The 13877-nt window shown below is 44.4% G+C and overlaps 1 protein-coding gene across 3 annotated transcripts in view; it reads left to right on the forward strand.

Annotated features, from left to right (window-relative positions):
• Positions 1–13877, forward strand: part of PDZD2 (PDZ domain containing 2) — a 204875-nt gene that overhangs the window by 50797 nt on the left and 140201 nt on the right. For all 3 annotated transcript variants that reach the window (XM_056324674.1, XM_056324675.1, XM_056324676.1), the window contains exon 2: positions 11402–12233. In XM_056324674.1, the coding sequence (XP_056180649.1) occupies positions 11755–12233 (479 nt within the window). In that variant the 5' untranslated portion in view covers positions 11402–11754. The remainder of the gene's footprint in view (positions 1–11401; positions 12234–13877) is intronic.

Here is a 13877-nt window from a genome sequence, read left to right on the forward strand (position 1 = left end):
CTCCAGGTAGATATTGGTGATAGAGATGTTAATTGTTTTCTGAACACCATTAGGTTTAAAGGAGATGCAGTATACTGGGAAGTGGAGGAGGCCATTGGATAAGTAAGTGAGCAGTGTTATGAGATCTGGGAAAACTGAGATAGGAAGGATCTCTGAAAGTCCCTTCTTAAGCTCTGCTTGGCACAGTTGCTTGGGAGCAATCACAGTAGGCTGATAATTATTTCCAATGCTCAGGTCAAATCAGAGTTGATTAATGGGTTTTAGGAATAGTGATATGGAAATATGTCTTGTTAAATCTGGTAATAATAATAGTTTTGCTTGTCTTAATGCAGAGTTAAGAGATAATAGAAAACAGCTTCTTTTTTCCTTCTTTCTTTTTTTAAATTCTGACCTTTCCAGAACACAGTAAAATCACATCAGTCCATCTTCCAACTGTATTCAGTTGGCACAGTTTTAAGCTGTATGTTTTCTTGTGTGTATCAAAATTTAATTTAAACAATTTGTTAAGCGCATTTGTTTTTTTAATATAGAGTTGCAGTCTTAGAACATCAGACATTTGTGGTTTGTTTCTAATTCTGGATTCATGACTCCTGCAGACAATGCGGTCCAAACTTAACATATTATTTGCATTTTCTTGTTTTATGAATAATTATTGCAGAGGTCTTTCCCACAAGAAGGTCTTGAGAAAAGTGGAAGCATTTAAAAGTAATTACAGATCTACAAAGCCTTCTTTTTTTCTCTTATTTTATGTAACCGTTGTTCTCAAAAAGAACTGGAGTGTGCAGTAAATTCCTATAGGAGTGTTCAGAATGTTATGTGGATGCTCAGTCCTTTTCTTCAGAAAGCTTTGCAACTGAGAAATTTGCAGTTGAGGCTATCAAGGTGTAGGTAGACGAATGCTTATTCCAAGGTCATACAGGAGTAGGTGACGTTAGTGAAGGCTTTTGAAAACTGGGTCATTTGTTTAGGTGCCTAAATGTAAATGTTAAGTCTGTTACTTACATGCTTGTCATTTTGCCTAGTTCTCTGTGTGCATATGTGTGTGCGAGACACCTGTGCTATTTTGAAACTTGGTAAGGAGATGTTTCTAGGAATTTGCATACTTAAAATTAGATTCCACTGTGATTACATAACTGTAAAGTAAATCCAGAAAAGCATTGTTGACTTTAATTATGTTACTCCAGGTTTTTGTTTCTATAAATGATGTCAGAAACAAATTCTGAATAACCTGAACATTCACAGTGGTGCTTCCCAGCACCAGCTCTGAACTGTTCAGCAAGTGGAAGAGATCCAAAGGATGATTAGGCATGGTGGTGTACAGAGGATGCCGAATGACTGCAGAATTGCATGGGCGCCGTTCTTCAAGAAACACTTTAAACATAGCTCTCCTGTCATTCAACAAGCTTGCAATACCTTGTTTCCCTAAGCAAGCCTTTTCTGTTCTGCTACAAAGTTGAGTAGCCTTTAAGGGCTCATAGGTAGGTATTTTTAACTATCTGACAGCTATAGACATTTGCTTTGATACAGTCTGGGACATTAGATCATGTGAGAATTAGCTGATTTTAAGTCTTGTCTTTAAAACAGTCATTTCATTCTGGTCTAAATAAATGCAAAAAGGCAAGTCTATCTTCCTTCAGTACTAAAAGTACATTACACGTAAAAGAATATTGGAAAGCTTTAAAAAGTCATTTAGAAATTGCAAAGCTTTTCCTGCGTTCCACCTGACCTGAACTTGAAGAAGAGGCTGGCTGCTGGAGACAGTTTGTGTAAAAAGAGGGTCAGGACTAAAGAGAATAATTTCATCGTACAAAAAGGCTTCTGTATCAGTATCAGATAGGGTTTTAGATTTGATCCTCTCATTAATAATGGATGGCCAGATGGATGCTTCCTTCCCTGCCGTCTTCTTTTTAATTCATCTGAACGATGGCGGAAAATACAGTCCATTGGTTAAAGCCAGGCAGTCTGTCTATTTTAAAAGCTCACTGTGTCTGTCCCTGAATCTTCTCTCACACCACAGCAGCTTTGGCAGGTTGAAAAGTACGCTTGGAAGGTTTCCTTACCAAGCAGAGCAGGTCAAACAGCCTAGTTGTTTAATGCACAAAAGACCTAAAACTGCGAAGCTGCATCACCATGGCCCTGGCTCAGCATTTTCTTACCATGTGCAACACAACTGGCTTTGTCTTTCCCTGCTTTCAGACCAAAGCCACCTGCGTGATTGCCTCACTGTCCTGAAAGCCATCCCTTTGCTGTCCCCAGAGGATGACAGCCACTTGAATGTAGGCAAGACTGCAGTGGCATGCAGTGAGGGAAGGGCTCGCATTGCCTGACCTTGGTGCGGGAGCTGGGGCCTTTGTGCAACACCACGCTTCCACGTTTTACTGTAAACCGATAATGTACAGCAGGTGTTTTTTCAGCATTCACCTGTTTATAGTGAATAGGTGAATAGTATTTAGTGATAACAGTAAAATCCCATTGTGTTCCTGGTCCAGTGGAACTACTTTCCAGGATATCACGCACCATGAATTATAGTATCATGTCACACAATATGTTTTGGAGATGCATCTCTTTGCATGAGCTCACTTATGTTGTATGGACATAGAAATAAAGATAGAGGAGGCAGTGGATGGCTTGAGGGCTCCAGGAGTAATAAGCAGCTCCTACCAAGGGGCAGTGGTTGGTTTCGTGAGAACTGAAGCAGCTTCTTCTGAGCAGTGCTGCTGAAGAGGACAGACCCAATGGCCTTTGAGGTAATGCCAGCAGTGGAAGCCTCTGTAGACTTCACAGTGGTGTTAAACCAACTGCTCCTGGACTGAAAGCCATCTGGTGTCGCACAGCTGTCACCTTGTGCTCAGATGACTCGGGGCGAGGGTAGGAGGAATTAGGGGAGCCTGGCTCCCTTCCCACTGCCTCACCCTGCCTTCCCTGCACAGCAGAGCATTGCAGGTGGTGGGTAGGATGGCAAAGGTGAAAGGGAAGGACGGCTGCTCATCCTCATGCCATGTGTCTTTTGCCAGTGTTGGTGCTTAGCCTGAGGACACGGTGCCTCATGTGGTGCCTTGCAGGGCCACGTATGGAAGACTTCATATGAGGCTGTATAGGATGCATACCTTTTCGTAGCTCTATTCCCTCTTTAGAAAATGGGAACAATCTCATTTCCTTAACTGAAGATTTTACTAACTCCCTGTGTTCGGATGCTGCGAGAGCACCTGGTAAACAAACACTTCCTATGGAAAGCCGTTTGTGTGCATTGTTATACTGGCAGTGAGGTTTTCAAAACAAATCCAAGTATAGGCTAGATTTTTACCTCACTGTTCTGCCCCTTTTATTGTGTAACATTTCCTGCACAAATTCTGCATTTCTATGCTTGACTATTTCAGTGTCCTGTTGGTGAACTGTCCTTTGTTCTCAGGGCCTGCTGGGTTGATACTATAAACATCCTGACAGTTACTAGGTTTGATTTAGGAAATCTCCATGTTTGCACAGGTCTTTTGATTTTTGGTGTAGTCTACATAACATACCTGAAAAGCAAAGCAGTTAAGAAAGCAGTACAGGGAACCTTTCTGCAAGAGTTGGTAGAGAGTTTGCCACTGCCTTCATTTAGTTATGCTGTATTAGATATCTTTTCTGTGTCCAGTTTGTCTGGTTAACTACATGTTTTAAAGTAGGATCCATCTGATCATATTCAGATATCTCCATTTGACTTAGTCACACATTTTTCAGGCAATGGAGCAGAAAGTGCACTTGATAGATGTCGCGCATCTAGTCTGAAAATCAAGATCTGAAACAGGTCAGATAATTTCCTAAGAGTGTACATTCCTCTCCTTTGGCCAGAAAGGGAGCCCATGGTGACAAGCTCAGATTAAGCTGATGTTAAGGAGCAGAAATCCCAGTTTGCATGTCCCTGTATTCCTTTTGGTTACTTGTGTTGAGGCTGTGGTTTGACTGTGCGGTAAATCCAGGTTTAGGGCTTGTACAGCTGGATTGAAAGCACTGAGGCCGTAAGATACAAAATGCTGACTGGTACAAAACTCACTGTCAATTCAAATTTGTTCAAAATATCTCAAAGCCTGCCAGTGTAAGATTTATATTCTTATTGCCAGATTGAATATCAGTAGTCTTCCTACGGCTGGCGTAAAGCTGACCTGTAGTGACTCTGGCTAATTCAGCAGAAACATAACCATGTGCCCAGATCTGATTTGTACCACTGGGTAATCCAGAATAAAACAGATTTGCTACTGTCCTGAAGGATTTCAGAGCTTGGACTGTTACAGGAAAACCATCGTTCAGCAATACTGTGTCTCCTAGTGAAAAACTTCAATTCAGTTCCTAGGTGTTTTTTCCCCCCATTGTTACTTTTTTTGCTATCAGATGCTAACTAAAAAGTAGAATAAATGAATGCTACACTTGAGTAGAAATTAGTAAATTAACATCTTTTGCTGGTAGTGGATTTATTTCTGTGGTGCTGAAATGCCCAGATGACTTTAGGAAAACAAGTATGATACCTTCATCTATACATAAAAGATTAACAGTATCTGTCAAACATAACATTTAAAGCAATTATAAAGTGATCTCACTCAAGGGATGAAAGGAATTTTTGCAATAACGGCATGTATGTTTTCTGGAGGTTTAGGCTAGGCTGGAAATGCCAGAAGGGTTATTGTGGAGGACTACATGTTGGCCGTTTACACAAATCACCTTTTAAAAATCAGTAATGGGACGTTTTAATGACCCTCTGTATTTCCTTTTCCCCCTACGAGAAAGTGATTATTGGAGCTCTTTACATCGCTCCTTTGAGGGTCACGTAAGAAGAAAAACCTCAGCTAGTCAGAAAAAAAAAGAAAAAAAAGTTGTGTTTATGTCCTGAATATCCATATATGCTTTTTGATAGTTCCAGCCTCAACTCATTATAAAGAAAGTACTCTTTCTTTTCTGTAAGCAATCATTTAAGATAGCTCTGCCTTAAGAAAGCCTAAAAGAAGCAACCTTTCTTCACCTATATCACCTCTGTTTAACTTGGTATTTTGAACTAGAAGGCTGGAGATGAAAAAAAAATTGTGTTACTTCCTGAGCTATAACTAAAAACTTTCACTGAGGAAGGGAGAAGTTATCCTGTTCATTTACGTGGGTGGTATTTCAGCCTTTGAGAGCACACCTTATGTGAGAGTGCTGGGTGGAAGAAGGGCAGGTAAAGGCTGATTTTTCTGCTGTAAATACTCAGGGATGAAGATGAGAAGAGCTGATAAACACCAAGAAGAACAGAAAGCTGTAGAAGCTACACATCTGTGGGTCTAAACTCATTGTGAATACTTTAAGCTGAAATACAGACCATTTCCAACTATGCAGTGTGGTAGGACAGCTTTCTAGCAAAATAAATTAGACATAAATCCTTTTCAAGTTAAAATTTGCTGACTTTTACTGAGTAGAGGGTGAAAGACTTGCTGTGATAGATGGGGACTGGATTTGGTGATGCCCAGCAGAATCCTTGTGGCTGGTGGCTGGTGAGGGAGGGAGCAGGCTGCTCCACTCACTGAGGGGGTGGTGGTACATCTTTGGGAAGAGGCACGTACCTGGGCTGGGCAGGCCTGCAAAGTGGCTGGTTGTTTCTGTGGTTGGATGGAGAGGAGTGGTACCTGGGCTGTTGGCATTGCTGGGTGAGAAGGGACCATGTTTTTTCAAGGTGTTTGCCTCAGCATCTTTTTGATCCTCTGAAAGCATCTGACCCACAAGCTTCATCTTCCTGCAAAGGAGGGTGCCTGTCTGGTGCTGTGGGTTGGCTCTGAGTGCAACCTGTGGGCTCTTGCAGCAGACGAGGGTAAATCTAAGCCCTAAAACAAATACTCAGCATGGTGAGGGTCTTTCTAAACTGAAAGCCCATGAAGGGGTCATCCCCTTTGAGGATCCTCCTCAAACTGTGTGGTCATGCTCTCTGCACCATCATGACCCTGCTAATTGATCAGGACTAAAACACTTTCAAGGTTGAGTGCAGTAAAATTAAGTAGAATTTTTCTGACCCTGTATCTTTCCAGTTGAGATGGTCCAACCCTGCAAATATCCTATCTACAAAATCTTACTCCAGTTACCTTATCCCTTAAACTGCAAACAGAAAAGATCTCAACAGAGCGCACTTACTGAGACCTAGGTAGGCTGTGAGATTAAATCACTGGGCAGAGAGTGAGATTCAGTAGTCCCAGAGGGATCCAGAGCAACAAGGACAAAACCACTTTAGTGGAAAGTTGACCCCAGGAACAGGGACTCCTGTCCCCAGGACAAGGGACTTGTGTCCCCACAGGGCTGCCCATTCCCAGTGCTGGCCTGGTTCACTCCAAGCAAGTGTCAGTGCCAGGGTGGGCGTAAAATCAGAGTTTTGTGGACACAAGTCTTGTACTCCATGCAAGGCAATGGGATGGTTTGGCAGGTCTGTCTCCTACAGAATGTGAACAAGGTGGTGGTAACTCCAGTAAATTTTCACCCATGGGTCATACGTCCATTTTGATGGAAGTCAAGTCAGTCAATTTCTTCTTAGTGTGGAGTCTGTAATTCTTATCAGGTTGTTCTATTTTTTCCCTTGATGAACAATTTTCCACCTTTTTATTTCTTGCTCCCATGGATATTGGACAGCCTGAGCTGCTCTTCTCACCTCTCAGCAGGGAGGTGCTCAGTTCAGTTTTGTGCTGCCTGTTTCATCTGGAAGGAGTATTTCCTATTTATGTTTGTCAGGAGTCTTTTTTCTGAAGCCAGAAGGTTTTGTTTGAGAAAATCAAATCCCTTGAAAGTACTGTATAATTATCTACATGATTATCTTAAATGTCTGCCATGGCTCTGCAGTGAGCTCAGAGGTATAGACAGACAATCTGCAGCATATCTAAACCCGCAGTTTTTCCTGCAGAGAGAAGGAATGGAGTTTTGAAGGCTGCCTGCCTCCAGCATGGTGGAGTGGGTCATCATTTTCTCTCTCTGGAGGATTGTGTGTGCATGGGGGGGGACAGTCCTCCAGCAATGTCGCTGAATGCATTATGGATGAGTTTTGCATGGGATGCATGTGCCTCTGGACGCCCCATCCCACCCAGCTAACTGCAGGATTGAAGTGGAGGTCAGCATCAAGTTGTGCCCTTGGCCAATGCAGAGATTTGGAGAACATGGAGCTAAAACTGTGAGCTGTTTTGGAAAAGCCCCAAGTTCTCCAGGCTGGAGACTGGGGCAGCACATTTGCTCTGGGGATAGTTTGCAAAGGGCAGCCTGTAACATGTCCACCCAATGCCAAAATTAACTACCGAAGAGCAAAACTCCTTAAATTATTAGGCCAAAAAGGGGCTTAAAGGGTGACCTGGTCTGATCATCTCTAGAGCTTGAATGGTTTTGAACCCTGTGTGGTTACTGGGAGCTATACTGATGTTTGCTGTTGAAGCAATGACAAGGGTGTCTTTGTCATAACTCACTGGATGTTACCCATTGTATGACCTCTCACTAAGACAGAAAATGATGCCGAAGGGAGAAAAGTAAGAGGGATTAAAATGGAGAGATCTACTCTCTTCCACATCCCAAGAGAGATTGGCTCTAATTATTGCTCCAGGCAGGTATTTGTCTAATTCAGTGTGAAGACCGTGGGTGATGGAGGCTCGTCTCTTGAGAGTTACCTCCAGTGCTCTGGTATTCTTTATCGTCGTTAGTGTTACCTAATTGCTAACCTAAACCTACCCCAACATTATTCACATACATAACTCCACCACAGGCAAGGGGAATAGACTACTCTTTTCCTCCTGGTAATGCGGGGCATTTGTAAGTACATGAGGAACTTTAGCTTGTGTTCTCAGACACCACCTGCATGGCTTTGTCCTTTTTAGACTAGCAGGCCCTGATTTCTTGAATATTTCTCAATAAATCACATTTTCTAGACTTGTAGTCAAGTCAGAACTTGGGTCCAACTGGGCAATTTTGCTGCTGAGACCTTCCCAGCCCTGTGTGAGGCTACATGGCTACTTCATACACTTGGCAGGCTTTGACCCTCTTGGCACATCCTGGGGCAATGACAATTTTTTTCCCACAACAGCTTGACTTCATTGACACAAATGATTCACTACAAACCCTGCATCTCTTCCCAAAGATTTGCCACCTAGCCAACTCTATCTACATGTAATTTTCCTTTTGTAGCACTCTGCACTTGTCCTTGCTGAACTTTATCCTAATTTTTAGACAATTTCATTTTATTTTTGCCAAGATGATTTTAGATGCTAATCCTGTTCTCCAGTATGTCTGCAGTCACTCCCAGCTTCGTGTAATCTGCAAGATTTAATAAGTGTGTTCTCTTTCATCGTCCAGGTCACTAATGAATGTGCTGAGCAGAACTAGACTATATAGATCCAGCAGAGCTCTGCTCACAGTGTCCTTCTGTGTTCACAGTATATCATTAATAACTACTCCCTGGGTATGGCTTTATAGTAGTCTCATTTAATCGTGTTTCTCTAGTTTATTTATGAGAAAGTTGTTGGAGACGGTATCAAAAGCTATAATAAAGCCCAGATAAATGACACCTAACAAATTCTCCATTATGAAAAGAAATTAATTTGATTTGATTTTTTTATTGTCACTTCTGTATCTGCTGCTGCTTATATTTTTATCTTCCACATACATGCAAACTGTTTCTGTGTTTGTTTTAGAGTTTTTTAGAGGATTGAAGCTAGGCTGACTGATGTAGCATCCTTTCACTGCTTCTCTTGAAGACAGGCACTGTGCTTGCCTTTGTCCTGACTTCCAGCACCTTACCTGTCTGAGCTCTCAGTTGACCAGGAGGGAGGTATATGGGATGGCTTCAGCTGGTTTTGTAGGGAATTTAGAAGGTCATTTTTCCTACCCTACTGATTTGGAAAAATGTGGCTTGGGCAGAGGACTGATCTCACCCTGGAATGGGCAAAGAAGAGGGTAGTATACCTTTGTAGTGATAATGTGTTATAGTACTAACAGTACTAATTCCCTGTGTGCAGCAGGCAATTTTAACAAGGACTAAAGCAAAAGTCAAACCCGCATTGCCCTGTTCAGTGTCATTTTTCAATAACTTTCTCTCTATTTGAGTAACACTTTTCCAGACTGACTTCTTGGTATTAATACACATATAAAGGGTAGCAATTTTTTTTTTAATCTTCTGCAAGTTTAATTTCATTTTTATGCCTGATGTTTCTAATATTTCTGCCTGTGTGTTCACAGTAATTTATAACTCCTGCTCAGTAACCTCTTAGTCTTCTTTCTTCTTGTCTTTGAGGTAAACGAAAGGCTTGTGATGCTGCCAAGTCTTCTGATCCTTCTTCCGCACTGACGTTTTATTGTGCCTGTGCCTTTTAAGCACAGAATATTGTTTCCTCGAGAAACTACAGCTCACCTTGATTTCTTTTTCCTTTAAAGTCTTCTGCATGAATTCTTGCCTAGCAGGTTTTTCTTTTCTTTTTTAAATGTACTGAAGCCAGACATTTCTGTTTTGCTGTTCCCAGTCCCTTGCATATGGCAGATTTCATCATTTCACAGGCACTCTTACATGAGTTTCCTTCCACCTTCTTAGCCCTCTCTGGAGGCATTTCCTTACCTATGACTTGACCTGTCAGTTATGTGAGAATATTGCTCCAAAAGCACCAGGAATCTGTATCCTGCTGCTTTCTTTTTCTAGCAGATACCTATGTTTGTACTCGCCCATTACCATTGAGTCAGTTATTATCAGGTAGCCTGATCCATTTAATCTTCTTTGTTTGGAGTTCATTATGCCTTCTCCCATATTCCCCCCACCCCCCCCACCCCTCCCAATTTTATTGTTATCCAGAGAATTCAGCAGTTATTCCTCCCTCTGTGTTCTGGAGCTCAGAGCAAGTATATACCTTATGCTTGGTATACCAAGAGATGCTGCCTCTACTTTTTCTCTGCTGGTCCATATATAAGCTATGCATCTTTATATCAGTATTCCAGATCTGTGTCTTACTACAACAAGTTCCAGTTGTAGTAAGTCAGTTAAATCGTCGCTTTTGTCTTAAATTAAATCTGAGGTCTTAAGTAAGACCTAAGTTCTGTGTTAAAAGCAATGTATTCACCGGTGTTGCATTAGATATCTAAGATATTCAGATAATTTAACCCTATTTCCTGGTCAATCTGTGACTGTATTATCACCCCTTCTTTTTAGATCTGTGCCCAGGCTGATTCTGTCTTTATTCTTTCCTCTGGTTTTGTCCCCTACACCTCCTACTCTGAGCCTAACTCAGGAGTCCCTCTCACTAAGCAATGGGCCAATTCCTCCTTTCCTGAGCTGATGTCCACGCCTGTTGAGCTGCTGGTGTAACATCATCCTGTTAGTGAAAATGCTGAGGTCCTCCTAGGAGCATCACGTATGGCCCTGATGAGTTTTCCCTGTCCCTACCTGAGCTTCCTTGGGCTCACTCCTGTCCAGGTAGGTAGTGTCATGCAGCCAGGGGGGTGTCAGAACACTTTGGATCCACCTTTTGGGCAGCATTTTGCAAGAGTCTCCCCTCATACTTAGCTCTTGGGGTCACGGGCTCTTGCTACAGGCTCTTCTGCCTAACCCAACACTTGCATCCATGTCTGCAGGAGCAGACGTTCAAGCTGCAAGCTCGAAGCTGTTGCCATCTTCTACCTTCCCGGTGCACAGCTCACTGAGCAGCGTGGGCTGTTAGAAAATAGCTCTCAGAAAGGGACTGGTCAACCACACTTGACTCACATCGGGGATTTTCCTTTTTTCATAGATCCTAATGATCCTAGGAAAAAATCCTTTCTTGCCCTCTTGCTTGCTAACCCCCAGCTCTCACTGCCTCTTGGCTGCCTGTGTGCCTGCCTCTCTGAATTGCAAGAAACTGGGGAATTCACCTGCTCGGCTTTTGTCCCAGGAAGCTGGGCAGCCACCCCCCGAGATGCTTTACCTGCGGGTAGGGTTAGTCCTGCCAGGCAGAGGAGGGATCCCACTGCCTGCCCGTCCCTCCTGCAGCTTGGTGGGGAGCTAAATCAGAGAAGTGGCCGGGTTAAGCCTAGCTCAGCCCAAAAACACCGGCATGGAGTAGGGCAGAGCAACATCAACCCGCCTCGGTCACCCGTGACCCCGGTGACATGCCGTGCCCCTTCGGTGGCCCTTGGAGTGGGTGTGGTCGGAGTGTCTTTTGCTTCGGTGTCAGGACTGGAGCTGTGGCAGGAGCATCCCCAGGGCTCCCCAGCTCCCGGTTTCACCGCGGAGGTCAGAGGCTAACGGTGACCTGTCCGCTCCCTCGCCGAGGAGAGCAGCTGGTGCCCTCAAGCGGTAAATCGCAGGAGGAGCCCGGCTGCGGCCGTGGGCTCCTGCCCCGGGCGCGGTGCTGGGCTGGGGCTGCGGGACCCCTGCAGTGCTTGTGGCACTTCTAACCATGGCGTTTCCCCCTTACAGGACCGGACGGCGTGGTGACTGCGGGGGGAAGGAGACACTGTTTGCGGCGGAGCAGGAGTCCCGACAGCGTCTACCCGGACAGGCACAGACGCCCCCCACTGCTTCATCCGCCAGCCTCTCCGTGAGGCCAGCTGCAGCGTCTTTGCACCATACAGCCTGCCTCGACTGTGCTTGTGGTCAGTTGGATCCCCAAAAACGTCCCCGTGAGATTAGATGGGGCTTGCTTTGGGTCCACAGCCCCACTCCAGTGTGGCCCCAGGGGCTGCGGGGGGCTGTGGCAGGTGGTGGAGCCAAGGTCCAGGGAGCCGTCTGGGGCCAGGGCTGCTGCTGTGAGGGGATGCACAGGGACAGCGATGCCTATCACGCAGGACAACGCCGGGGTCTTCCTCCCCCTCCTGTGCCAGTGGCTGCAGAACAGCCGTCGGGAGGGGGCTGAGGGGGCCGAGCAGCAGCTCTGCCGCTCGGCTGTCCAGAAGCTGAGCGAATACATCCAGCTCAACTTCTCTGTGGACGAGAGCAAACTGCAGCCAGGGAGCTGTGGGACGTCAGATACAGAGATCTGCACCGTGTACCTGGCCCAGGAGATGCGGAAAACTGAGGTTCTTGGGTTGAGCTTTGGGAACATCCCTGCTCTGGGGGACTATGGGGAGAAGCGTCGGGGAGGGAAGAAGAGGAAGGGGCCTAAGGGGCCAGTGCTCGACGTTGGGTGCATCTGGGTGACGGACTTGAAGAAAAACAGCCCAGCCGGAAAGTGCGGAAGAGTGCGCCTGAAGGATGAGATCCTTTCTCTGAACGGCCAGTTGATGGTTGGCGTGGACGTGACTGGTGCAAGGTAAGGGTGGAAGAGCAGCGGCTAGCAGCTGCCTCTTGTGGCATGTGGCACGGGTCATAGGTGGCACTGGTTTACGTCTGAGAGCAGAGGTTTTGGCCTCTGATTTCCAGTCCCTGACAGACCTCTGGTTTTTTTCTTAAGGTCTGCATAAAATACGTGGGATAAAAAACCAAAAAAACCTCAGTCTGCTACTTGCACATCCACTGGAAAGTTTTGAGGGGTTGTTGTGTTGACGAACAGTACGTTATAAGCATCAGAGGGTCTCCACTAAAACAGGAGTCTTCCTGGGTTTAGATAAAACTGTTTTCTTAAGTAAAAATGAACACAGAATGAGCAACACTGAAAGGTTTTTTCCCCCATCTTCTTTTTGTTGAGTCATTTGAGTTGAGGGAAGTTTTTGTTGTCTGAGACTTTTTCAAAGTTTTCCAGACTGGAAAAACTTAATTTTAATAAATTCCCTTTGATTTTGTTGTGTTTGCTCTTTTTCTGTCTCCTGTCCCAGAAAACTTGAAACCTTTAAGAGATCAAATCTCAAATGAAGGTTCTTGCAATGATACAGATGATTCTTGCTTTTTTATTTCAGCTGCTGCATGCTGTAAAATCAGTCAGTGGCCCAGCTTTGCTCTTTGTGGGCCAGCAGAGTTGTTCACGTTTCCCTTTGCAAAGCCATCCTCTGCTAAAGATGAGGAAGCAAATGTCCATTCATATCTGGAGTTGCAACATACCCGAGGGCATGAAATCCTCCCCCTGTTGCCAAAGGGGGGTTCATCCTGGGGAGGGACTGTTTTGGAAGCAAAACGCTAGTGAAGTCACTCTTCTTTAAAAGGAAATTCTGTTGATCTGGGTAATCCAGCATGTTTTATGAGCATTGGGAGTAATAAGCCATTTTAGACCAGCTGAGAAAGTGCTCCAGCAAGTGAGATTTGCAACTGGGAAATAACAAGTTTTAACAGAAATAAGCTGTATCCTGAAAAAAGAAAACCAAACAAAGAAGAATTGAATCTTTACAGATTCACCCAGTGAGAATATAGCATTGATGGGAAGAATTACTGGTTATTTATCTACTGATTTAGCTGTCGGGCTTGTGAAGCCACAATGGCCTCGGGGGGTGATGCTTGCAAGTTATAATCCTGCAAAACTGCATGGCCTCAGCTCCCAACAGGCAGTGAATGCATCAGTGGTTTGGGGTGACTGACAGTCCCGATTCTGCCACTTGGCAGAATAAAAGTATTGACTCCTTGATCTGGGGGTGCTGGGCAGGGCAACCTGGCTGTGGTTTTGCAGGCATGATAACAACCCTCTGTAATTTCAAATCTGTAATTCAATGACTGTATAAATATTGGTACTGTGGCGGTGTCAGTCAGTGGCACCCCCAAATTTGAGAGGTTTTGTGGCAAAAAGCGGTTTGTTTGGTTTCCCCTTTGCCAGATGTCACTGTTTCTAAAATCCAAGGGAACTGCTTGCAATGGCCAGCAATAATATTACCTTATTATTAATGAAAAGATGAAAGATAATAACCAACAGAGTCCAAAACGTTTGGATATCTGCTCTTTTTATCCTATCTTCGAAGACTTCATTTTGGGCTTCTTCCTTTTGGAAAGCTCTGATATTAGACCAGTGAGCTGTAACTGCTGCTAATGAGAA

This window comes from Falco biarmicus, chromosome Z (assembly GCF_023638135.1).
Source record: "Falco biarmicus isolate bFalBia1 chromosome Z, bFalBia1.pri, whole genome shotgun sequence".
NCBI lineage: Eukaryota > Metazoa > Chordata > Aves > Falconiformes > Falconidae > Falco > Falco biarmicus.